Here is a 26930-nt window from a genome sequence, read left to right on the forward strand (position 1 = left end):
CAGGTACAGCAAGTAATCAGGAATGCAAATGGAATTTAGGTCTTTATTACTGGGGAGATGGAATATAAAAGTAGGGACGTCTTGTTACAACAAAACACAATGCACTGAGTTTTGTTGGCTATTTGCTTTTGAAGCAGTTCAGAGAAAGTTCATTGAGCTCATTCCCAAATGAGAGAATTATCTTATGAGAAAGAAAGTTTACCAGATTGTGCTTATACATTTTGGAGTTTAAAAGGGTGAGACATAATCTTTTCAAAGCATAGAGGAACCTGAGAGGCTTTGACAGGGTAGATGCTTCCTATCATGAGGGAATCTAGAAATAAGTGATATTTTCAAAGTATTTAGTTTCCTGTTTAAAACAGATGAAAACGAATACCTATCCTGGGACTATTAGTATTTCGAATTCTCAGCTCAACAAGTGGCGCTGTGGCTCAATGGAATCTCACAGCACTAGGGGCCCAGGTTTGATCCCAACCTCTGCCGACTGTCTGTGTGAAGTTTGCACGTTCTCCCTGTGTCTGTCTGGGTTTCCTCCGGGTTTCTCCCACAATCCAAAGATGTACAAGATAGGTGGATAGGCTACGGGGAATGCAGGGTTACAGGGACAGGGTAGAGGATGGATCTGGGTGGGACGTTCTTCGGAGGGTGAGTGTGGACTCAATCGGCCGAATGGTCTGGTCTCACACTATAGGGATTCTGTACAGTAGAATTTGGGACTTTGAACATATTCAAGGCTGAGTCAGACAGATTTTTGATTAACAAGGAGCCTAGGGTTACAACGAGCAGATAGAACAGTGGGTTAACTAAGATCTCACTGAATGACACAGAAGATTCAAAGGTAGAGTGACCTATGTTTAAATTTTTTATGTTTCTTACATAATATACTCAGTCCATTTCAAATAAATTCATATTTTTTATGTTTAAAATCACTGGGAAGAATCTGTTTTCCTTGTTCCAGTATTCAGCTCACTGGATATTCAGTTGTTTCCAACTTTCAAGGGATCTGTAAAGCTGACAGCTGAGCTCCCCCACCACCACACCATACTAGACGCTCTGCTCCCCAGCTCTGCCACTGCTGTTTATCAGCAACACCTCTATCTTTGGAGCTGTTATATGCCCAGGTAGTCAGGTGGAAAGGGAATCAGCCCAGATTTTTTCCAATTATCTGATTTCCGTAAGGGAAAGGAATTAGCCTTCTTTTCAATGATGGAACGGGACCTGGCAGGCAACCAGTTTCCTCAGTCTCTGCAGCTTTTGCTGATCTTGTGTCGAGGACCTGCATGCCCGTACTTTGGAATACATCTGCACAATACCTTTTTCTCAGCCCCACTCAACCCACCAACCAGCTCCTCTGTATTAGTTACAGCTTCCAACTCTCAATTACTCAAAATGCCTGGCAAGGACCAGAAAGGCAAATGATATCACACAGCCAACGCACATGTCACAGTTCCCAAATGCACAGAATTAATCTCCTGAATGTGAACAGAACCACTTAATTCTATCCAATTTGGGCCTGCCACAATCATTTTAATGGGAGAGCTTAGATGGAATCTTTAACACTTATTCTAAAAAAAACTCAGACACTACGATGTTTATTCCTACATGGCTGCCCCTTCTGACACTTTCTGAGGGACATTATTCTTACAGTCCATCATAGACTAACTACCATAAATTACTAATTCCAAACTGAGTAAAATCAGTTCTGGAGGAAGGGTCACTGGACCCAAAACGTGAACTCTGATTTCTCTCCACAAATGCTGCCAGATCTGCTGAGCTTTTTCAGCAGTTTCTATTTTTGAGACTAAAATCAGCAAATAAAATCATATGACCCTCCAATCACCATTTACACATTGAACTCGTTAGCCTTGATTCATTCCTGGTCTCTGCTGCACTTTGATAAACCATTATCAAAGAGGTTAGTTTTGTTTTGTAAGAAGGAGGCAATACTGGTACAGGAATTAAACAAAAATTACTAAAACTATTCTGCAAACAAACACGTGTAGTCACATTGAGAGGGTGAAGTTAGTGAGGTTGATGGTTGATGAGAAACAAAATGAGAACCTGTTACAAACATGAGCTCAGCTGCTTTGAATATTTTACTGTCCATCCTTAGACTGTATCACAATGGAATTACATCATAAATTGGAATGTCACACACCAGATTTACTCTAAATCAGTAGGTCACAGGTTCAACCCTCTCTTTAAACTTTAGCCATAATTTAAGCTGACCAGTCACTATCGTACCAAGAAAGCACCACGATGTCAGAGCTGCATTTTGTGAGACATTAAATCAAAGTACCTTCTTCCTGTTCAGGCACAATTTCAAAAGATAAGCGGGAAATTATTCTGTTGTACAACCGAAGAGTTCAAGCGCTTCTTAATGTCACCAAAATCTGATTACTTTTTGAGGGGTTTGCTGTGTGAAAATTATCTGTGTTTCCTACAGAAAGAAGATAACAATACTTCAACAAAACTTCAACAATGTAAAGTGGAACACTGCAAGGTTGTAAAATGCAGGAGTTCTGCTTTCCAAATGTACAGTTGAATGAAAAGGAGAGGTCACACATGTAGTAAATGCTTTTTTTTTTAAATTGAAATTTTTATTGGTTTCCCATTCAGGGTTTGCATCCAGAAGCTTTTGCTCATGAGCAAGTGAATTACTGCTGGAAATCTACAACGTTATTCTGCGATTAACAGCTGAAAATGGTGTAGGGATGTCCAAGAGTAGTTTGACCCAGTATGGTGTCCTATTCAGGTGACAGGCATATCAGATTTATTAAGGGTCAACAACAGCGACTCATTATGATAGATTTTAACCCAAACTGCCATTTGGAAAACTGGTAACAGTGAAACATTATCCATTATACATCCCAATTTACACAGCGTACAAGATCATTTTCCTTCCAGCAGTGAAAGTTACAATCTATCATAATATGTGAGAAAATAGAAGTGTGACCAGCCTCTCTCTGAAGTAATATTCTCTTCTTGTATTTGGTATTAAAACCTGTGCTGTTAAATTATCTTTGTGTCATCTTGAACCCAGGGCACTATCTGCTTCCTCCACTCTATATCAATTTCACATCAGTGGTCTCCTCCACACAGCAACAAACCTATCCAAGTTTTTTGCTGCTTATTGTACACCTCACAGATCCAATCACAGAGGTACCCATTGAACAGCTACAACCTTAACCTCTAGTCTTTCCAACTGGATGGGAAATTAATGGGTCAGATTTTCCAAGAATTGGAAACCACAGTCAGACTGCTCCTACCTTTTCCAATGAGAAACAGCCCGGATTTCGAGCAGAAAATTCCGAACATGGCTCCTTCAGAACTGCAGGACATACCTTAAATCTACCAGGTCCCTCAGAATGGAGGATATCCCGGGGAGGTCAAACTACAAACCCCCTTTTCACAGCGGCAGCTACCTGTTCTGTGATTTAAATATCCACCAGCACAGATAGCCACTCTGTCAGCTCATGTGAAAGGGGAAGATTGTAAGTTAAGAGTGAGGATAGGCTGCTAGGCAGGTAGGGTGCCAAATAATAGATTGAGTCTTTAGCTTAGTTTGGGAGGGGTAAGGGTGTTGGATCTGGTCAGATCCCAGGGGAAATTTTTTTCTAAGTGGGAAGGGCTGTCCCAACTCCAGCTGAGATGTGTGGGAGAGTACAGTAGCTGGGAGGGGAGGGTGTGGGAATTCGGGGAGCGGCGGGGGGGGGGGGGGGGGTGTCTAACTGCAACAGAACCTCTGAATTTTCCAATTTAAACAGATATCTTGAGGCTGTACGGGACATTGTTCTTCTGGAGTACTGCGTCCAGTTATAGGAAGGATAGTATTAAGCTGGAGAGGGTTCAAAAAAGATTTACTCGGATGTTGACAGGAATGGTTATTTCAGTTATAAGGAGAGCCTGGATAGGTTGGGATATTCTCCCTGGAGTATAGGAGGTTGAGGGTGACCTTATAGAGGTTTATAAAATCTTGAGGGGCATAGATAAAGTGAATAACAGCTGTCTTTACCCTAGGCTGGGAATTTCAGGACTAAGCAATATATTGTAAGGTGAGAGGAGAAAGATTTAAAAAGACATAAGGGGTAATTTTCTTTTTTTTTAAACACCAAGAGTGGTTCGTGTGTAGAACGAACTTCCAGAGAAAGTGGTGAATGCAGGTACAGTTACATTTAAAATGTATTTTAGACAAATACATGAATAGGAAATGTTTGGAGGGATATGGTGCACAGGCAGGTGAGACTAGTTTAGTTTGGGATCATAGTCAGCATGGATTGTTGGACCGAAGCATCTGATTCCATGCTCAACTAATTCTATTCATTCAGACGGTTCCAGATGCAGATAAATTGCCCATTGAAATCTTCCATCATTCCTGGCGATTCCCTTGGAATCTGTTTCACTGTGAATTCTGCACAGCCCCAGTGCACAACTCCCACCTATACTGCAGAAATTATCACGTGCCATCGGAAAATTGGGGCTGAAATTTCTTCCAAACCTTCCAACAGGTTGTTTCCTTTCTTGTCCACATCTGGAAAACATCAATCATCTCTAAACTTTGACAGCTCCAACTTTGCTAGTCTCCATCCAAAATCACTTATCACTTCATTACCTCCTTTGACCACAAGTGCAACACTCACATCTTGATCACTGAAAGGTTTCCAAGGGGACAGGTTTTCTTGTATTCATAAAATGTAGCTCTTCCCTCTGCAAAAATGCCAACTGTCCTACCAAGACTTGAATGCCCCTGCATAATACTTCTGTCCCTCTCAGTATTAAATGAGACACGAGAAAAACATTTTCTACCCAAGGTGTTTTCTCTTCTTTCCGTTTTTCAATTTTGATCAGTAGTTTTCCAAACTTTGCCCGTTTATTCCGTCTCGTCTCCCAATGTCTCCTCTACACCCACAATCTTCTGGTTTAACCATTACAAAGCAAACCAAAAGGAAATGTATTTTCAAAGAAGAAACTTAGGTAGGAATTTGTTAAAGAAGAATATTAATAGGCCATGAGGAGATTGGGATTATTTTACTAGGATGTTGCCTGGTAGGGAGGAAAGGTCTTACGAGGAAAGGCTGAGGGACTTGAGGCTGTTTTCGTTGGAGAGAAGAAGGTTGAGAGGTGACTTAATAGAGACATACAAGATAATCAGAGGGTTAGATAGGGTGGACAGTGAGAGCCTTTTTCCAAGTATGGTGACGGCGAGCATGAGGGGGCATAGCTTTTAGTTGAGGGGTGATAGATATAGGACAGATGTCAGAGGTAGTTTCTTTACTCAGAAAGTAGTAAGGGTATGGAATGCTTTGCCTGCAATGGTAGTAGATTCGCCAACTTTAAGTACATTTAAGTCGTCATTGGACAAGCATATGGGCGTACATGGAATAGTGTAGGTTAGATGGGCTTCAGATTGGTATGACAGGTTGGCGTAACATCGAGGGCCGAAGGGCCTGTACTGCGCTGTAATATTCTATGTTCTGTATTTATAGGCTTGAGAAAAATATTGGTACAGGATAAACAGCCAAACATCCTCAAATATTATTTGGCCCTATTTTTAAAAAAATAAATTTCATTTTTTGCAGTGCCTTTTGTACACTCCCAAAGTACTTTACAGCCAATGAAGTGATTTTAGAAATGCCATCACTTTTGTAAAGTAGGAAACTGAGCAGCTAATTTACACACAGAGGGTGGCATTTTATGTCTCCTTGGTGGCAGGTTTGGAGCTGGGAAGGACATTTAATCAGGTGGGATGGTGATGGGTTTGAACCCTGACTCATTCACACTTCCAACCCAATCAGGCCCACGCTGGGACAGCTTTGCGTCCCTGCTCTCAATTGAAGCCTTCAAATTGAATTACGGACCTCACCCTAGTTCTGCTGCTGACATTAAAACAGCAGCAGACAGGAGGCAATGGCCTAGTGGCATAATCGCTAGACTATTAATGCAGAAACTCAAATTAATGTTCTGAGGACCTGGGTTCAAATCTCCATCACAGCAGATGTTGGAATTTGATTGTGATTTTAAAAATCTGGAATTAAGAATCTACTGATGCCCATGAAGCCATTGCTGATTGTAGGAAAAATGAAAACAGCAGTGGGACTGTCACTACACAAGTGGCATGACGTGCAATCTACTGCAGGTTGCTGTTGGTATTCCATGGAGGGGAATGTCCCTTGCTCATAAGGACTCCATGCTTGAGAAGCCGCTGTCTATCAAATAGATAGGATGGTGCTGAGAGCCATTCCCCCTGCCCTTATTACTACCCCATCAACTCAACTCCCCCTGCCCCATGACCCCCACCAGAAGAAACCCCGCCCACGTTTACTCTGCCGAGTCCAGGGATTGAGCAGAGATCTGGGACTCGAATCTTTCCTGCAGCCACTTCCCCAGCAGCGCAGCTCAACAAAAGAGGTGCTCGTCCCTGATTGATTGGCAGCTCTCTGGAGGGATAACATCCATTCCCAGGCTCCTTGATCACTGGGAAACACCCAGTGACCCCTCAGCTGTATAAACGACACCGTTGGAAGCAAGCAAATCAGACCTCCTGCTGGGTCTCCAATGGTTGCTCAATGGTTAGCTCTGCTTCCTCAAGCACCAGGGACCCGGGTTCGATTCCAGCCTCGGGCGACCGTCTGTGTGGAGTTTGCACATTTTCCGTGTCTGCGTAGATTTCTTCCGGGTGCTCTGGTTTCCTCCCACAGTCCAAACGTATGCAGGTTAGGTGGACTGGCCATGCTAAATTGCCCATGGTGTTCACGGATTTGTAGTTTAGATGCATTAGTCAGGGGGAAATGTAGAGCAATAGGGTAGGGGAATGGGTCTGGGTGGGTTACTCTTCGAAGGGTCGGTGTGGACTTGTTGGGCCAAATGGCCTGATTCCATATTATAGGGATTCCAAGATTCTATGATAAGACCTTGGTCACCTCCAGAAAATTCTTCCCAGAGTTCCCATAAACAGTAATGTGATAATGACCATCACAATTCTTAAAATCTTAACTGAAGGAGGAATATTGACCAGGGAGGGTCTGCTCTCCTTTAGTGCAGAAGATCTTCTACTTCCATCTGAGAGGGCAAAAGGGACTTTAGTTTAATGTCTCATCTGATAAACGCCACCTCTAACAAGACAGCAATATTGTACTGGAGTATCTTGCTTTCTGTGTTCAGGTTTTGGTCTGGGACTTTGAATGCACAGCCTCAGAGGTCAGGGTGCTATCAATTGAGCGGCTGGTCGAAAGTGAGGACTGCAGATGCTGGAGATCAGAGTCGAGAGTGTGTTGCTGGAAAGACACAGCAGGTCAGGCAGTATCAGTGGAGCAGGAAAATTGACATTTCGGGCAAAAGCCCTTTAGCAGGACAGCATTAATTATATATGTGACAGTTCTGATGAAGGGCTTTTGCCTGAAACATCAATTCTCCTGTTCCTCAGATGCTGCCTGACCTGCTGTGCTTTTCAGCAGCACACTCTCAACTTTGATCTCCAGCATCTGCAGTCCTCACTTTCGACTAGCCGCTCAATTGATAGCACCCTGATCTCTGAGGCTGTGCGTTCAAAGTCCCAGACCAAAACCTGAACACAGAAAGCAACATACTCGATTTTCCTGCTCCCCGGATGCTGCCTGACCTGCTGTGCTTTCCCAGCACCACATTCTTGACTGCTATCAATTGAGCCACGGTTGATAGTAATCAACACCACATTGATTATGTAAAGCTGAGAGTTCATTCCACTAAACAGAAAAAATGCTCGTGATATTTCTTTGTCCTATTGAACATCCACAGTCAACTTCCTGGGCCAAAAGATTTGAAAAATATTCCTGTAATAGGAATAATACAAAATTTAAAATTGGTTTGTAAAGATTTGAAGATATATGACTCTTGATTTAAGGATATTCTTTCCTCAAAAAATGCATTCATTAGAGTTGGCTTTAATTGTAAAGTAAAGTAGTCAAGCATCCGTGCAGTATGCGAAATGAAGATTTGTCAATCGGTACTATTTTCTATTACATGACGCTCTCATTCATCAAAGGTTTTTTTTCCCTATAACATGATCTGTGCTCAAACTGTGCAACATATTGGCAGGTAGAGAAGTTAAAGAGTGATTGATGGATGCTAGTTTACATTGGAAACTCTAGTTCAGTTGAAGCAGAAGATGCAGTTGGTTGTGAGAGAGTGGCAAAACCTCAAATGGTGCAATTGGAAGAGGGCACTGTTGGTATGATCAGCAAGTTTGCAGATGACACGAAGATTGGTGGAGTAGCAGAAAGCATAGGGGACTGTCAGAGAATACAGGAGGATATAGATAGACTGGAGAGTTGGGCGGAAAGTGGCAGATGGTTTTCAATCCAGACAAATGTGAGGTAATGCATTTAGGCAAGACCGATTCTAGAGCGAATTATACAATGAACGGAGGAGCCTTGGGAAAAGTTGATGGGCAGAGAGATCTGGGAGTGCAGGTCCATTGTATCCTGAAGGTTGCTGCACAGGTGGCTAGAGTGGTCAAGAAGGCATATAGTATGCTTGCCTACATTGGACGGGGTATTGAGTGAAAGAGCTGGCAAGTCATGTTAAAATTGTACAAGACATTGGTTCGGCCGCATTTAGAATACTGTGTACAGTTCTGGTCGCCACATTACAAAAGGATGTGGACACTTTGGGGAGGGTGCAGAGAAGGTTTATGAGGATGTTGTCTGGTATGGAAGATGCTAGCTATGAAGAAAGGTTGAGTAGGTTAGGGGTATTTTCATTAGAAAAAAGGAGATTGAAGGGGGACCTGATTGAGGTTTACAAAATCATGAAGGGTATAGACAGGGTGGATAGAAGGGCTTATGCCCGAAACATCGATTCTCCTGCTCCTCGGATGCTGCCTGACCTGCTGTGTTTTTCCAGCACCACATTTTTTAACTCTGGTCTCCAGGACCTGCAGTCCTCACTTTCTCCAGGGTGGATAAAGACAAGCTTTTTCCCAGAGTGAAGGAATCAATAACGAGAGGTCACGCTTTCAAGGTGAGAGGTGAAAAGTTTAAGGGGGATACACGCTGCAAGTACTTCACACAGAGGGTGGTGGGCGTTTGCAACACGTTGCCAGCAGAGGTGGTAGAGGCAGGCATGGTATATTCACTTAAGATGTGTCTGGACAAATGCATGAATAGGTGGGGAGCAGAGTGATACAGATGCTTAGGAATTGACCAACAGGTTTAGACAGTACATTTGGATCAGCTCAGGCTTGGAGGGCCGAAGGGCCTGTTCCTGGGCTGTGAATTTTCTTTGTTCTTTGTTCTTTATATATCACAAAATCTCAAGTGTCCAATGAGTTGGCTGAATTATGCTTTCAAAGTTAGCCAGTTATATCTATTTGTGAACATTTTTTGGCAAATTTATGGAAGGAAATAGATTAAACATAAAAGATGTTTGCATCAAGAATGCTGTATGGCTTGACATTGGCAAAAGGCTACATGTGGACACATGTTTGACATGCATGTCTTATATTACAGTTCTGCATTGTGATAATGTTGCAAATGCAAATTCTATAATATGAGGCTGATTTTATAATGGTCCACCAACAGCATACATTCTCGCAGAAGAGAAAAATTCTTCATCCATCCACTTTAATAGAAGCAGACCGGTGAAAAGCGTGTCTGCAATTTGACTGATGCACACTCCCCAGCAGGTGGGACATTTCACCAGGAGCACAATTCTGTAAAATTGGCCCTTGGATTAGGTTATTGGCCTGCTGCACACTCAAGGACATGTCATTCCAACTTCACAACTACATCGCAGGTTGACTCCTAACTTGGAAATTTCCCACTCGAAGAGAGGCAGGAGAAAAGAGGATAAAGTATTTGCTTTTAAAATTTGGAGATGCCGGTGTTGGACTGGGGTGTACAAAGTTAAAAATCACATAACATGAGGTTATAGTCCAACAGGTTTAATTGGAAGCACACTAGCTTTCGGAGCGACGCTCCTTCATCAGGTGGTAGTCACCTGATGAAGGAGCGTCGCTCCAAAAGCTAGTGCTTCCAACTAAACCTGTTGGACTATAACCTGGTGTTGTGTGATTTTTAACTTTGTTTTTAAGAGCGTGGGAGAGGAGATTGGGGGTGTGGGGTAAGATCAGCATTGTGAAGATTTTGTATTGCAGCTGCTAAATAAGCTTGGATGAGTAAAAAGGTAACACAGGTTAATGTAACAGACTCGGAATCGTGGTGAGAGAATGAACAATGATGACTGAGATTTGACAGAAAAGGTGAGACACCGAATGAAATGGAGAATGATGGCTAGGGGAGGGGGCTGTGGGCAGGGGAGCTGGCATTGCAAAGGCTAAAAAGCTGAAGATTCTGCCAGCAATTGTAGATTGGACATGAGGGGTGAATGTTCTGTGCTGGGACCAGTAGGCAGACGAGGAATTAGAAGGATAGAGGAATTAACAGACACAGTCTGAGGTCAGCCCAAAGAGTGATTTGAAAATTTTAAATTTAAATCGAGAAATCAGAGAACATCCACTACCACCGACCACACCACCTGCTTCAAATGACAGTGAGTTTCAGGTATTCTAATAAGACTACACAGTTAAAGGTGACTAGCTCTCCCACTGTGTAGGACTGAATGTGTCCATATAGAGGCCTGTCCACATTGACCCACAATTACAGTTCCAACTTAGAATCGGTGTTCAAGTTAACAAGGCAGCAATACTGACCTCAAGATGACCCATACTGAACTCCCCCAACCACCTCCTCTAAGATCTACTCATCATTCACCCAATGTCCTATCCATTCCAAAGATGAATTTCCAGCGCTCTGAGTTTGACCAAAGCTTCTCATGTGAAGCTGTGTCAAAACCAACCGTCTAAGTGTAGGAACTTCATGCTATTGTGTTTAATCAACATCAACTTATGTTGTCACTTCTGTAAAAAGGTTTATTTTTTTCATTTATTTATGTGATGTGCCTGTCTCAGGGATAGGCCAGCATTATTGCCCACTCCTAACTGCTCAGAATGCAGTTAAGTGCCAACCATGTTGCTCTGGGTCTGGAGTCATATGTCAGTTAGACCAGGTGAGAATGGCAGTTTCCTTCCCAAAAGGACATTGGTGAGCCAGATGGGTTTTTCCTAATAATTAGCAATGGCTTCATGGACATTGTTTAGGCTTATTGAGTGCAAATTTCATCATCTGCCATGTCAGGATTTGAACCTAAAACATTACCTTGGTCTTTGGATTATTAGCCTACCATAGGCTATTGCCTCATTGAGAAAGATTATTTGTCAGAATATTGCTGTTTGAATCAAAGTTGACTGTAGTTTACTTAATAATTACCGATAGCACAAGAACCAAGCTCACAACTAATAACTGAGTTAATTATTCTACCCAGGACTCAAGACTAATGCGTTAACCAGTCTGTCTATTTTCACCTTCTTGTTTTCAATAGGAGTACAATGTTAACTTTGGTATTTTTCCAGCTGGTCTTGTCTGAATTCTGAAGGTTGGGGTGGGGGAATTAGCTTAAATGATGGAGCACACACTTCACATGCGAGAGGTAGTAACATGGATACCCACATTCTTATTTATGACAAGAGATAGGAGATTCTTGATTAGTAAGGGATCAATGGTTATGGGAGAAGATAGGAGAATGGTGGAGCAGAATCGATGGGCTGAGTGACCTAATTTCTGTTTCTATATCTCAGGGTCTTAAGGCCTGGTGATTTGGAAAGGGGTTGTTGCCTCATTGGTGGGCAAATCCTAAGCCAAACACTGAAACCTGTCTTTATGGTTCATCTATGTGCATGAGATTCTTTGATACACATCCCACAGGACCCAATAATAAAAGTAATCTGAACAAATGACTGTTTCCAAACTACCAGTTGTCATCTCCAACAGCATTCAAAGTTCTCCAATGCAGACGATCTGAAACACATCAATTTTGAAGAAGAGTCTTTGGATTCGAAAAATTAACTGTTTTTCTCTCTTCACAGGTGATGCCAGAACTACTGAGTTTCTCCAGCATTTGTCCTTATTGCAGATTTCCAGCATCCTCAATATTTCACTATTAAGTGAAAGATAGCACTATACATGAAGTCATACAAAGTACATATGGAGATAAGTCCCAAATGTTAAGCAATCAGCCTACATTTTGCAAGAATACAGACAGCAGCTAAAAACATTGTCCACCGCCAACATATTTCGGAAAGATGTGAGCGTATTGTCCTAGTTTTCCAGTCATTGAATTGAAGGGACCCCTAACTGCTGGTAAATTAGACCATGGTATCCCCATCAGATGCTAAATCAACTTGCTTCCAATACACAAGTCTTTACCACTTGCACCATAGGATGGGTTACAGCTGACGTATGAACTAGCCACATTTTCTCACAGTCAATACTGTCAACACCAACCATGGACCAGGAATGGTCGATTGTTTCTCTTGGTGTGTACCATGGAGACTCAGACAAACTTAAACACACCTACACATTAAACCGCTGTTGCTGATACTGTTATGAAGATGTGGGTATACTGTACCTTTAAGAAAGTTAAAAGCTAGCAGAACTACCTGAAAGCACCAATTGTTCTGAACAAGATGTAATGTAACTTTTTCATCCAGTAGCTAGGGTAGCTTGTTGCCTAGAAATAACAATATAGATTTGAATTAGGCCTATCAGTTTAAATTATGCCCCCAAAAAGTACCAAATTCCAATCAAGTTGAATTGAGTATATTGACAATCTTAAAAGCCAATGACATACCCCTGAAGCATCAGATTGTAAGATGGGGAAAATTGAACAGTTGGGTGGAGAACTGCCAAGCCAATGACATCTGCAAACTGACCAAAGAATAGCTGTCTTAAAGGTACCTTTATCATTCAGTAACCTGTGAAGCAGAAATCCCTAAGAAGAAAAGAAGATTCTACGTCTGGCTGGTTTTTGAAAAGTTGAATTTTGGTAAATCTTAATCAGGGGTTTTATCAGACTAGTATTGTGGAAGGGGAAGGTAAAAGATAGGTTAGAGGAAGGAGTTGTAAATAGTTTAGTTAATTATTCTTTGTTATACTTTAAGAAATAAAGTTGTTAATTTTTACTTTAACTAGTTCTTGGCCTCTCAAACTTTTCCATCTTCATAACAATATTAACAAGCTACTGTGTTCAGATTCAGTGTTTATTTACCAAACAGACAACAGCACCTTTCCAAATCTCCACGGCTAAAGGGACAATCTAGTGAGCAACAAAAGTTAGCACTGTGTGTAGGCTGTAATCAAGAATGTTTACCGAGAGTCTCAATGCAGCACTGCCTGTCTTCAGCCAGACTGAATATATGACAGAGTCCAGATAGAATGCTGGTTGTGTGGTGTCTAGTTATATCCACCATTTCCTAGTCTTCTGTGCACACCTGTACTCCAGTGACTAGGTCAATGCCAGTAAGCAGAGACCAAATTTAAACATGAATTGCCAAAGACTGAAAGGTCGACTCCTGGGGTTAAGTCAGAAGGCACTTTGAAGAGCGCTGTACCATTAAATTGTTACTCGGCGGAGTTGTTTCAGTCAGCTCTCCAATTACAGCACATCCTGGGAAAAGCACAATGAACACGCAACAGTTTAGATTCTCGATTGCATGGACTGATGCATCATGTGTCACCCTGATCAATTCAAATAACTACAAGATGTGAATAAATGGTAAAGAATGAGCCCCTTCCCAATCTAAAATACAACAAAAAACTGTGGATGCTGGAGATCTGAAACAAGCCAAAAGAACAGGAAGCGCTAGAGAAACTCGGCAGGTCTGGCAGCATCTAGTGAGAAAGAAGAACAGAGTTAACATTACAGGTCATAAACACAAAATGCTGGAGAAACTCGGCAGGTCTGGCAGCATCTAGTGAGAAAGAAGAACAGAGTTAACATTACAGGTCATAAACACAAAATGCTGGAGAAACTCAGCAGGTCTGGCAGCACCTAGTGAGAAAGAACAGAGTTAACATTACAGGTTATAAACACAAAATGCTGGAGAAACTCGGCACGTCTGGCAACATCTAGTGAGAAAGAAGAACAGAGTTAACATTACAGGTTATAAACACAAAATGCTGGAGAAACTCGGCAGGTCTGGCAGCATCTAGTGAGAAAGAAGAACAGAGTTAACATTACGGGTTATAAACACAAAATGCTGGAGAAACTCAGCAGGTCTGGCAGCATCTAGTGAGAAAGAAGAACAGAGTTAACATTACAGGTTATAAACACAAAATGCTGGAGAAACTCAGCAGGTCTGGCAGCATCTGCAGACAGAGAAACAAGAGTGGTTAATTCGAGTCCACTATGACTCTATCAGAACTCCAGCTCACTTTCGCAACTTGTCAATGGCATTAGTCTGGTATCTGGCGATGTAGTCATGGGTATACAGTGAGTACAGTAGGGGGCTGAGTACACACCCTTGGGGGGCTCCAGCGTTGAGTGTTAATGAGGAAGTAATGAGCATTTGGCAAGAGAGAGAAGCAAAGTTAACATTACAGGTTACAAACACAAAGTGCTGGAGAAACTCTGCAGGTCTGGCAGCATCCATGTGATGGTCAGCTGGAGTTCTGATAGAGTCATAGTGGACTTGAAACGATCACTCTTGTTTCTCTGCCGGCAGACGCTGCCAGACCTGCTGAGTTTCTCCAGCACTTTCTGCGTTTGTAACCTGTAATGTTAACTCTGTTTCTCTCTTTCTGTACAGATGTTACCAGACCTGCTGAGTTTCTCCAGCACTTTGTGTTTATAACCTGTAATGTTAACTCTGTTTCCCTCTGTAAGATGCTGCCGGACCTAGAGTTTCTCCAGCACTTTGTGTTTATAACCTGCAATGTTAACTCTGTTTCTCTCTGTAAAGATGCTGCCGGACCTGCTGAGTTTTGTGCAGCCCCTTTGCTGTCTCTGTTTGCCCTGGCCTTCCCTCTCTCGGTTGTGATGTACCTCTGGTGAAGAGCCTGGTTTTTTCTTCAGTTCCTCGCATTTCCGCAGCTTGCAGATCTGGTGCCCGGTTTTGCGGTTCCGGCAGCTGCTGCACTCTCCGCAGTTGATGAGCCTCCTGCAGGGCGAGCAGAGCCCGCACCGTTTCCTCTTCCTCTTGGCCGGCGCTGGCCCCGGAGCCGCACCGGGACCCGGGGGGGCGAGCAGAGTGCAGTCGGGCAGGCTGGCGGTGACAGCCGCCAGAGCCGCGGGCGAGTGCAGGGGGCCGGTCATGATGATGATGCCGGGGGGCAGGGAGAGAGCTCCCAGGGGGGCGGGGAAAGCGGCGTCCTCCAGCCGCAGCCTCTCGCCTGAGGTTCGCCCGGCCGGGGGGCGCTGCGCCGGCTCGCTCTGCAGAGCGGGGCCGCTGCTCGGGGTGCACATCGCGGCCGCTCGCCTGTCCCGGGGCCGCTCGCTCTCAGGCTTGCGGCGGGACCCTCCCAGCCTGCTGCTGGCGGAGCCTGGCGCCTCCCCTTCTCTCAAGGCTCGGATGCAACGCTCATCCTCGGGCTCAGCATCCAGCAGCACCACGCTCGCCTCCTCTTTCCCAATGCAGGCACCGGCTCCTCCATCTGACATCGCTCACAGTCTCTCTGAAACAGCAGCAGACACCGAGATCTCGGGCAAGTTTCCCTCTTCACTGCCCCCCTCTCTCTCACACACACACTCTCATCGTCTGTGCATCTTTTTGTTTTAAATGCATATTTCTTCCACCTCCTCTGCTTTGTTATTTTCTTTTTTTTAACAGGGGAGAGAGCTGAGAAGCAAACTGCTCCTGTGAAGCCAGGAGGAAAATTAAACACGCCGAGAGGCAGGTCAAGGGCTGGGGAAAATTCAAGGCAGACCGAGTTGTCACTGTAGGGTATTTTTTTTTGCAGTGAGTTTTCTGATCCAGGAGTACTAGGGTTTCAGCACCTTTTTCCTCAAAGGTGCTCAGGATGAGACTGTGGTGGGCAAACTGGCGAAGTTTTAGGGGGTCTTTGGTGGAAACCTCGAACCATTCAGTGGCACAGCCTCCAACCTCCAGCACAAGCAAGTGTGAAGCCCCAGAGCTCACATCTGGTTGTGCAAGGACCGAGCGCTTTCTGGCTTAAACGGGGAAGCACCACAGCGGAGGAAGATTCCAGCTCCACTCCAGCTCTTAATCCAGAGAGACACACTGGGGAAGCTGAAACCATTGCTTTGCAGCTATTTCATTTTTGCTGATGGCTACAGTTCTCTGTCGCTTGATTTAGGATTTAACTACCATTACCGACCAGGCCCATTTCGTCTGGGATTAATTTCGAGTTGAAAGCCATCACCTTAAATTACAATTCAGTTAAATCCGCAGGAAACACACAGTGAGAAATGGCTGGTTAGGTTGTGATAATTGAGTCCAAGTAATCCACTGGTTGCATCTCAGTCCATATTCAAGGAGGGAAGGGGCTTAAACTGGAAAACGCAGTTTTAAATCAATTGTTGCACCCCCCCCCCCCCCAACATGGAGATTCAGAGACCGTTTGACATCCGTTCCGAACTGGAACAGGGGCTCACTATGGAGAAGTTTGAATTCCAAACAGTTAGAATGACACACTGCTTCTCAAGTTTTTTTTTGAGATGTGGGTATCCCTGGATGGGCCAGCATTTATTGCTCATTTCCGGTTGCCTTCAAGAAGGTGGTGGTGGTGAGTTGCCTTCTTAAACCACTGTAGGGATACAACGCCTTTAAGGGAGAGTGTTCTGGGGTTTTCAGTGAAGGAACAGCGACCTATTTCCAAGACGGGAGTTGAGTGGTTGAGAGGGGAACTTGAAGGTAATCGTGTTCCCAAGTATCTGCTGCCCATTTTCTCCTAGATGGAAGCGGCCATGGGTTTGGAAGATACTGTCTAAGCATTTGGCGAGTTCCTGCAGTTCATGTTTTCTATGGTACACACAGCTGGTATAGATGGTGGAGGAACTGAATGTTTGTAGACAGGGTATCAATCAAACAGGCTGCTTTGTCCTGGATGGTGTCAAGGTCCTTGAGTGTTGAGATGCACCCACCCAGGCAAATGGGGAGTATTTCATCCTGGTCCTGACCTGTGCCTTGTAGATGATAAACATGCAATGAAGAGACAGCAGATGAAGTGCTCCTTGCAGGATTCTGTTGTCAGTAAAATATTACCCCGCTCAGATTGATAGTGGGCCAAACACAGTTTATTTATACTAGATTCCCTGCAGTATGGAAGTAGGCCCTTCAGCCCAACAAGTCCACACCAACCCTTCAAAGAGTAACCCACCCAGACCCATTCTCCTACATTTACCCCTGACTAATGCACCTAACACTATAGGCAGTTTAGCGTGGCCAATTCGCCTGACCTGCACACCTTTGGATTGTGGGAGGAAACCCATGCAGACACGGGGGAGAATGTGCAAACCTCACACAGACAGTCGCCCGAGGCGGGAATTGATCCCGGGTCCGTGGCGCTGTGAGGAAGAAGTGCTGCCCACTGAGTCATCGTGCTGCCCACTTGACAAAAGCTTTTGGGAGAGGTCAAGTCCTCCCTGGGGTGCCTGGATTTCTCATCCAATACAGCTTGGGCTGGTTTATTTATACAATTTTATGAATCTACAACTTAGGGGTACATTTCGCAATAAACCGCCTTTGTTCCCGATCGCTGTTATCAGCAGATGTTGCAGCTTGATAACCTTGGTGCTCCTTGATCTGGTTTGTATTCCCAAGCTCTCCCACAAGTGCCTCCTTGGCCTTTGTACTCCTTGAGTTGATTTGCTGTACTTCCATTCACAAGGTTATAACAAGTCTGATGCTCATTTTGTGACTGACTAACATTATTACAGATAACTATGGAGTCTTTCTGAGTCATTACCAAGTGTTAATTACATTGTTACAAGATGTAAATATTAATTCTTTTCTTTCGGTCTTCAGTCTCCCTTTTGGTCATGGGAATGCAACCGCCTGTCCGCTTGGCCAGGTTTTGTTATACTCAGGGTGGTACCATTTTAGTAACAGATTCAGGCAGTCGCCGGTCTGTTCCTATCATTCTTTGTTATTCTGGGAGTTTACTAATGGTAACTTTGGTAATCCTGTCCATTTGGCCTCGCTTTGATTTTCCCAATCTATCAACCATTGTGCCATTTCGGACTCATTAAAGGGGACTGGCCAGAGAGGGATACCTTCCTTTGAATGTCTGGGTATTTGAGTACAAACCCAGCATTTGGAGGTGTTGACTGTTTGGGCATGTGTGTAGGACATGTAAAGGTAAATGTTAGCATGCAGCTCCCTCTTTGGCTTCAGTGCTCCCAGACTGGTAACTACTAAGGTCAGGATCGCATTTATCCAAAAAGCAATATCTTATTACTCTATTTTAACAATGCTCCAAAGGCTTTGTCACCTGTGCGCAACTTCCCGCACTCCTGATCAGGAGGTCTAGTGGAGGGTCGTTCTGTCAATCAAATATATCATTCAGAATCTCAGTTGGTGTCTGCATACTCTTTGAGTTAGCACCAATGTTTCCAGACGCCCTTCCCTCTCATATCTATGCAAGTCTCTACCGATGATAACTTCATTGGGCCATTCCATGTTGGGGCAAACCCAAGTTTCCTGGGTAGGATCTTTACCATCACCTTGCTCCCTGTTGGCGGAACCTCAAGGCAATTCTCTAATTCCCTTTGTTCATCTTGTCTTTCCTGATTGTCCCTTGCTGTTTTGCCCTTGTCCTTTAACTGGGCACTTAGAGTCAGCACATAGCGCCGTATTCTATCTCGGAGTGGGCCGACGTCGGAACCTCCCGTTGTGATAAACTCAGGCAGTTGCATTGCTCTGCCGGTCATCAGTTCATATGGGGTCATTCCAGTTGTGTGGCACGTGGTTGCTCTTAGCCGCAGGCAGGACCTCTGTCCAGCTTTTTCTCAAGTCCTGCATAGTTTTAGCCGTTGATCATGCACTCTACCATTCCTGAACTTTGGGGATGGTAAGGTATGTGGAATTTTAGTTTGATGCTCATCAGCTGACATATGGTTTTTATCACTCTTCCAGTGAAATGGGTCCCTTGGTCAGAATCAGCCAGAATCCTAGCCACTGTGTTCGCTGAACAATTCCGGGTCAGATATGCTTCTACCCCTCTGGTAGGTTGGTCAACAATTACCAGGCAGTATGTCTTCCTGTGGGATTGGGGAAGTGGTCCCGTACAATCTATCTGTATTTGCTCCCAGGGTCCCTTTGGGAATGGCTGGTGTCCCATCCTGATCTTAATGGGCCTGCCTGGGTTGAATTGGGCACACGTCCCACACCGGTGACAGTATCATGCCCGTGCCTTTCCGCCACCATTCCTACCGATACTGGTCATCATAACATCTCGCCCCACGTGGGACAGGCCATGGTGTAATTGCATTAGGGTGTGCTGAATGCACTGGGGGGGGGGGGGGGGGGGCATGGCCTTGTCGTTTAATCTCCAAAGGCCTTTTCTGTCCGGTGTGGCCCCTTGTGCCTTCCACCGAGCGCGTTCTCCCTCAGGAGTATCAGCGTGCAGATGGGTAACACTAACGGTGGGGCCATCCTCAAAGAATGTAACTGACAAGGATTGGATGTCCTCTTTATCTGCAGCTCGGTTCCCTTCAAAATGTGCCATTCGGGGTCTTGTTTGTCTGGCTCCCTCTGGTGGGCCTTTACTTTAAGCACCACAGCCGATGGGAGCTCGCTGGCCTCCAATCAGGTTTCTCTTCTTTGTCCATATTCGATTGGTGTGCCCCCCCCCCCCCCCCCGTTGTGACAAATCCCCTTCTTCCCCAAACGTCCATATAGTCATATACAATTCCAAATGCATATGTACTGTCAGTGTAAATATTAACCTTCCTTCCCATCACCTCTGTGAAGGCCTGGGTCAGGGCCACTAACTCTGCCACCTGTGCCAATAAGCCTCCCGCTATTCTCCCTGCTCAGACTACTGATAGGCCTGCGTTCACTACCACCCATCCTGTTCGTGGCGATGTGTCTACATATTTCCAAGATCCGTCCACAAACAGGATTTCATCTGTTGCCTCCAACCATACACCTTTTATCCTACTCTCCGCTACGTCATCATCTACATTCCCACATTCGTGTGGCTCACCATCACTTAATATTCCTTCCGCCGTGTCCTCCCGGGTATTCCTTACTAATGTTGTGGATTTGGTGGGTGGAAGAAGGACCCCTTCCCACTTTGCCCTTCTCATGTTAGAGACAGATCGTAGTTTCCCCATATTTAACATTTCTACCAGGGAGCGCCTGGTATGTAAAATAACACTCCCTGTCATTACTATTGGCTCACTAACCCTCATGGCCCATGTGGCACAGTCTAAAGTGGCTATACAGCTGGGCAACCCACTTACCACAGGTCCTTCCGCAGTAGAGTAGTATCCTATAGGCCGTTGTTTGTCTGCATGGCTTCAAGTCACTATCACTGAGTAGAATGTTCTTTCATTATTACAGTAAATGTGGAAGTCTTTACTAGCTCAGTCATCCCAGCCCTGGGGATGACACTTTTAGTTTTGTGTATGCTTCAGGCCCCCAGTCCATGGGGTCCGTGGATCGTTACCCCCCTTTCACCAGCCTTTGTATTGGTTCTGCTAATTTGTCAAACTCAGGGACGAAACTTCTGCCAAGATTAAATAAGCCCAAAACTTTCCTCGCGCCAAGGACTGTCATGAGTCGTTGCATCTGTTGTATTGCGGTCTTCCTATCTACAGGCGCTTTTTTTGTGTGCCTTTGGAGATCAGATGTCCCGGGTACAGGACTTTAGTTTTCCCTATCTGGGCTTTCTTCAGACTTGCTTTAAGACCAAATTGTTTCAGGACTAGGTGTAGTCCCTCTCGGTGGCCAACTTTGGACTCCAAGGTCAGGATGATGTCATCTACGTATTGGAGTAACATACTGCCATGGGACAGTTTGATTTCCCTGAGTATATCGCACATTGCCTGGTGAAAGATAGTCAGGCTGTTATGGAATCCTTGGGTGAGTCTGGTCCAGGTATACTGTTTATTCCCTCTGGTAAATGCAAATTTTTCTTGGGAGTCACGATGGAGCGAGATAGACCAGAATCAAGATTTAAGTGTTGCTGGAAAAGCACCTGAGGAGCAGGAAGATCGACATTTCGGGCAAAAGCCCTTCCGTAAAGACCATTCCCTCTGTGACTAGCTGGTCAGGTCCACGCCCTCCAACAATGAGGCTGGGAGCCTCCAGGGTGGAGAGATAAATGGGAGGGGGTGGGGCTGAGGGGGAAGGTAGCTGAGAGTGCAATAAGTGATGGAGATGGGTCTACAGGTGACAGGTCAGAGAGGAGGGTGGAGCGAATAGGTGGGAAGGAGGATTGACAGATGGGACAGGTCATGAGGGCGGTGCTGAGCTGGAAAGTGGGATCTGGGATAAGGTGGGGGGAGGGGAAATGAGGAAACTGGTGAAGTCCTCATTGATGCCCTGGGGTTGAAGTGTTCCAAGGCGGAAGATGAGACATTCTTCCTCCAGGCGTCGGATGGTGAGGGAGTGGCAGTGGAGGAGGCCCAGGACCTGCATGTCCTCAGCAGAGTGAGAGGGGGAGTTGAAATATTCAGCCACAGGGCGGTGGGGTTGATTGGTGCGGGTGTCCCGGAGATGTTCTCTGAAGCTCTGCGAGTAGGCATCCAATCTCCCCAATGTAGAGGAGACCGCATTGGAGGCAACGGATACAGTAAATCACGTGTGGAAGTGCAGGTGAAGCTTTGATGGATGTGAAAGGCTCTTTTGGAGCCTTAGATGGAGGTGAGAGGGGAGGTGTGGGCGCAGGGTTTTGGAATTCCCGCGGTGGCAGGGGAAGATGCCGGGAGGGGTAGGTGAGTTGTTGGGGAGCGTGGACCTGATCAGCTAGTCACAGAGGGAATGGTCTTTACGGAAAGCGGAAAGGGGTGGGAAGGGAAATATATCCCTGGTGGTGGAGTCCGTTTGTAGCTGGTGGAAATGATGATATGAAGGATGATATGATGTATGCAGAGGTTGGTGGGGTGAAAGGTAAGGGACAGGGGTTCTGTCCTTGTTGTGGTTGGAGGGGTGGGGTTCAAGGGCAGGAGTGTAGGACGTGGATGAGATGCGCTGGAGGGCATCATGAACCACGTGGGAGGGGAAATTGTGGTCTTTAAAGAAGGATAGACCAGAATCCATTGATGATGTCCAGTACAGAAAAGATTTTGTGGGCCTGGAATAGCCCATTCCAGATTGTGGATGGGCTGGTCACAATGGGGAGCAACTTCAGTGTGACCTTATTGAGAGCTGTGTAATCAATGGGGAATCAGTAGCCCCCCACCCTCCCCCCGCACCTGTACTAGCCAGGTGGTGGAGTTGATGGTGCTTGTGGATTCTCAGAGAATTCCCCTATCCACTAACCCTTCAACAATTTTCACAGCTGCCCTCCTTACCTCCAATCTAATGTGGTACTGTCAGTGTGGTTTATGCTCCAGACTTTCTGCTACTATAGGTCGATTTTAATTAGCCGGATATCTAGTTTAGTTTCTGCCCATACCCCTGGGACGGAGGTGCAAATGGCACCAAACCCATTGTCCTCCAATTGCCAATCACGTCCAGTCACAGATGCAGCTTGGACAATCCCCAAATGGCTTGCATAGGCTCCCATTTTCTCCTTTCTCCCATCAGGATGGGGCCAAATTAATTTGCCTTTCCCGCAATCTATTAATACCTCATACTCTTTCATCAAATCATTTCCCACGATAGTTCCTTCATTATTTTTAAACCCTTAAAATTGCGTTGGTACATACAAGTGATTCATTTCCACCAAAGTGGTTTCGCTCAAGTATGCAGGAATTTTTTGCCCACTAATTCCCTTTACACGAATCATTTTGTTGGTTGTGGGCAGGGGTAGGTCAGTGATGGATATGAAGGCTCCAGTGTCCACCAACATCTCACATTGTCTGCCCCCGACTACTGCAGACACGTAAATCCTATACCCTCCTTATTACCCGGGCCAATGGGGACTGCAAAATGTCAGTCCGTCTCCCTTTGAGAAATTGCAGTTCTTGGTTTGTCATGTTTTTCCCAATGGGTGCCCTCAGAGTGGCCCTTCTTTCCACAATGTTGGCAAGTACCTCCAAACCTCCCTTTGTTCTGTTTTGGGTGCCTCTACATTCCCTGGCAAAGTGCCCCGCCCTGCCGCAGTTGTGACAAGTGAACTTTGGTTTTGTCCCTGTAATGACACCCAGATTTTGTTGTTTTTCCAAGAAAAAAAGAAGGGGAAAAAAAGAAAAAGGTCGGGTGGGGGGCAGGGAATTGCAATCCAAGCATTGATTGTGGGTAAGAGCTTAAAAATGTGTTGCTGGAAAAGCGCAGCAGGTCAGGCAGCATCAAAGGAGAAGGAGAATCGACGTTTCGGGCATAAGCCCTTCTTCAGGAATGTGGATAAGGGAATTACAGAGAGATGGCTTGGACCCTGCTGTGCAGGAGTGCAGCATTACCACAGGCTCCGTGACTCCATGATTCTGTTGGGGGTTTGGGATCACAGGAGCATTGATGAAGCTGGTGATCAAGACAGTAAGTCATTTCACACGGGGATGGGAGCTGGCCTGGCTGGATTGATAGGTGCTAGCACGCAGCTGGGTAATACTATGCGGGAAGAGGTGTCTGCTCTGCACTGTGCGATTAAGCAGCGTCTGACATCTAATTCTCTGCAGGAACCACCCCAGGCGTCGAATCAGACACAGAGATGATTCTGCTGCAGGAGGCGCAACGCTGAGGTCCCCACACAGGCCGGTGCTGATATATTATCGGGGACAGTCATTAACAAAAGCTTCGGAGGTTTTGCGAGTAATTTGTGTTTGTTTCTCCGTTGTGTGCAGGACATCTCCGGTATTAGTCATCGTCATTGAGAAAGTAACAGAGCACTTCAGATCACACAGGGATATTAGATGATGAGGAGGTGGCGGTGTTGGACTGGGGTGGATCAAGTTTAAAAAAAATCACCTAACGCCAGGTTATAGTACTGTACATCCAAATAAACCTGTTGGACTACAACCTGGTGTTGAGAGCGTGGTGCTGGGAAAGCCCTTCATCAGGAAAGAGCTTTTTCCCGAAATGTTGATTCTTCTGCTCCTCGGATGCTGCCTGACCTGCTGTGCTTTTCCAACACCACACTCTCGACTTTGATCTCCAGCATCTGCAGTCCTGCCTTTCTCCTTATAACCTGGTGTATTGTGAGGTATATTACAAATAGAGGAAGACATTAGTTCAAATAGTTTATTTAGATTAGATTAGATTAGATTAGATTCCCTACAGTGTGGAAACAGACCCTTCGGCCCAACAAGTCCACACCCACCCTCCAAAGAGCAACCCACCCAGATCCACTTCCCTCTGACTAATGCACCTAATACTATGGGCAATATTTTTAGCATGGCCAATTCACCTACCCTGTAGGTCTTTGGAATGTGGGAGGAAACCGGAGCACCCGGAGGAAACCCACGCAGACAGGAGGAGAATGTGCAAACTCCACACAGACAGTTGCCTGAGGCTGGAGTTGGGACCCTGGTGCTGTGAGGCAGCAGTGCTAACCACTGATATGCGTGATATGCAAAAAAGCAAGCCATTTTAATTCTAGCTTATATACATAGTTCGACTTCCTCACAGAGACAGAGTAAGTATATTCATTACCTTGTATAACTGTATCAGGTAGAGTGCAGCCTCATTCCCAGGCTCTCCATGACATAATCTCTTCTAGGTGTCTCCCTTTGCTCCCGTGTATATGCAGATGAACTTTCAGTAGCAAAACTGTGCGTCCAGCAATCTTTATTTACCCCAGTTGGCTACATTCTCACACTACTAAACCAGAAATGCACCTTAAAATACCAATTTGGAAGACTTTCAAAACAATGACGCTGTGATCTTCTTGCCAAGTTCTCTGTTGTGATGGTTTTGGCAGATGTGGGGAAGGAAGCCCACGTCTTTCTGCTGCCCCAAATAAGCCTCAACACCCTCATCAACGGTCCACGGAAAACCAGTGTTGCAACAATATTTCAACCTGAGTTCATATCCCATGTAAACACTAATGAAGCAGTAAGCATTACTTTTGTCACACACAGAGGGATAGAATGGCAGATGGGAGATACGGGAATTGGGTGGGAGAAGGTTGGATTCCCTACAGTGTGGAAACTGGCCCTTCGGCCCAACATGTCCACACCAACCCTACGAAGGAAATCCACAGAGACAGTCGCCCGAAACGGGAACCGAACCCGGGTCCCTGGTGCTGTGAGCCACCGTGCTGCTCGTATGGTACGGATGGAGGGAAGAGGGTGAGCATAGAGTGGAGGGGAGGAGGCCGTGAATGTAGTATCCAGTTTTTACACAAATAACTTTCTGCCAGAGTATCCTGCATTTGATACTTTGTATGGTTTGAAATTACATGCAAATACCAGTCATTGCACGATTTAAAACGCGTGTCTTTGTAAGGTGGAAGACTAATGTATTTTACCAAAAGGAGATGAGACAGAGGACTCCACGATACCAGATGGACAAGTAAAAAGAACATCAGGCTGGTCCAGTGCTGCCTCACGGTGCTCAGATTCAATTGTAATTTATGATGACTTATGGAGTTTCCGTGGTTGGGTGGCTCTCTGCTCGGCCCTCCGCTTGTTCCCAAAGATTAACACGTTAGGTGGATTGGCCGCGCTCAATTGTCGCCAAGAGTGTGGTGCAGCATCCGAGGAGCCGGAGAATCGACGTTTCGGGCAAAAGCCCTCCATCAGGAATTGAAGACTAAATTGTGTCTAAGGATGGGTGGATTATGGGAAAATAGATTCTTTAGAAAGCTGGTTCAAACCACAGGATTACAATATCTCACCTAGTTCTGTCTGTGGCTAGCTACTAGGACAGCCGTTTAATCAAATCAGAAAATGCTGGAAAAGCTCGACAGGTCTGGCAGCATCAACGGAGAGAAATCAGAGTGACCCTTCCTCAGAAATCAGCCGTTTGACACCCGAATGAAAGCTCTTGTAAACCCTGTTGGCCTTGGTTTAGTGACAGGACTGTTCAAAATTGCAAGGTTCAAGTCTCACTCCAAGACTTGAACCTAAAACAAATCTTCAGTGCAGAAACAGCGGGTGTTTTACAGCCAGAATGGTCATGTTTTAGGTAAAGCACTAGAGACAGATAGGATCTTGAAACCGAGGTCCCTGCTTACCCTCTCGAATCAATATTTAAAAAAATTCCTAATCATTGAAGGACAGGAAACAATTTGAGGCAATGTTCAAACAGCAATTGAGTTCCTCGCTAATATTTAGCTCCCAACAATGTTTAATTTTAAAACAATAATTTATCTTGTTGTTTGTGGGATCTTACTGAGTGTCAACTATGCTGCTACGTTTCCCAAAATTACAAAAGAAATGCCAATAAATTCAGATGTAGGTGGCTAGCGGTGCAGCCCTCTGGCGTATTCCTGGGCGAATGTCTGGAGCGACAAACCCTATGAAACAAAAAAAAGAAATAACTAGAGAAACTCAGCAGGTCTTGCAGCATCTGTGGAGGGAAAGCAGAGTTAGCGTTTCGAATCTATTGACCCTCCTCCTGAACTGACCCAGTCCACACACCTTTCTCTGTCCCTGACCTCGCTGTTTTCCCTTCCAACCTGTCCGTGAATGTCCTGCTGTTCCTGTCCCGGAGGTAGGTTTGGACTCGGTGCCACGTGGAGCTGCACCCAACATTGTCAACACTGTGGGATCTTTCTGTGCCCCGTGTCTCCTGTTATTTTGTCCAAACTGTGGATGTGGGTTGGGGGAGAAAAAAAGCGCCTTTCTCAGTGAGGTTTTTGCGTGGGTGATGACGGGGTGGTAACCGGGGACTGGGATCTTGCTGTGCATTAAGTCACACGCACTCGAACGGCCACATGGTCAGTCCACTTACTGTCTGTACCCCCCAGCCCAGGTGCTGGGACTCAGCGTGGGAGAAGGGATTGTGTATAATGGGGAGTTATTATATCGAGGGAGGCAAGTCAGAG

At 45.3% G+C, this 26930-nt stretch overlaps 1 protein-coding gene and 1 long non-coding RNA gene across 3 annotated transcripts in view; one reads left to right on the forward strand and one right to left on the reverse strand.

Annotated features, from left to right (window-relative positions):
- Positions 1 to 15956, reverse strand: part of LOC122564897 (CXXC-type zinc finger protein 4-like) — a 61395-nt gene extending 45439 nt beyond the window's left edge. Inside the window, exons 1-2 of one of the 2 annotated variants that reach the window (XM_087994979.1) lie at positions 14917 to 15956; positions 11853 to 11891 (exon numbers count right to left, since the gene is read on the reverse strand). In XM_087994979.1, the coding sequence (XP_087851105.1) occupies positions 11868 to 11891; positions 14917 to 15531 (639 nt within the window). In that variant the 5' untranslated portion in view covers positions 15532 to 15956 and the 3' untranslated portion in view covers positions 11853 to 11867. Of the gene's footprint in view, positions 1 to 11852; positions 11892 to 14916 lie in introns of those variants that run through there. The other variant, XM_043720332.2, reaches the window with a different exon arrangement.
- LOC148151829 (uncharacterized) lies at positions 15404 to 26392 on the forward strand. The gene is made up of 3 exons (XR_015759614.1): positions 15404 to 15575; positions 18968 to 19056; positions 23620 to 26392. It is a non-coding gene; the product is annotated as an uncharacterized LOC148151829 (long non-coding RNA).
- The last annotated feature ends 538 nt before the right edge of the window (positions 26393 to 26930 follow it).

This window comes from Chiloscyllium plagiosum, unplaced genomic scaffold, assembly GCF_037043375.1.
Source record: "Chiloscyllium plagiosum isolate Xiang-an unplaced genomic scaffold, Cpla_swu_hap1 HiC_scaffold_2, whole genome shotgun sequence".
NCBI lineage: Eukaryota > Metazoa > Chordata > Chondrichthyes > Orectolobiformes > Hemiscylliidae > Chiloscyllium > Chiloscyllium plagiosum.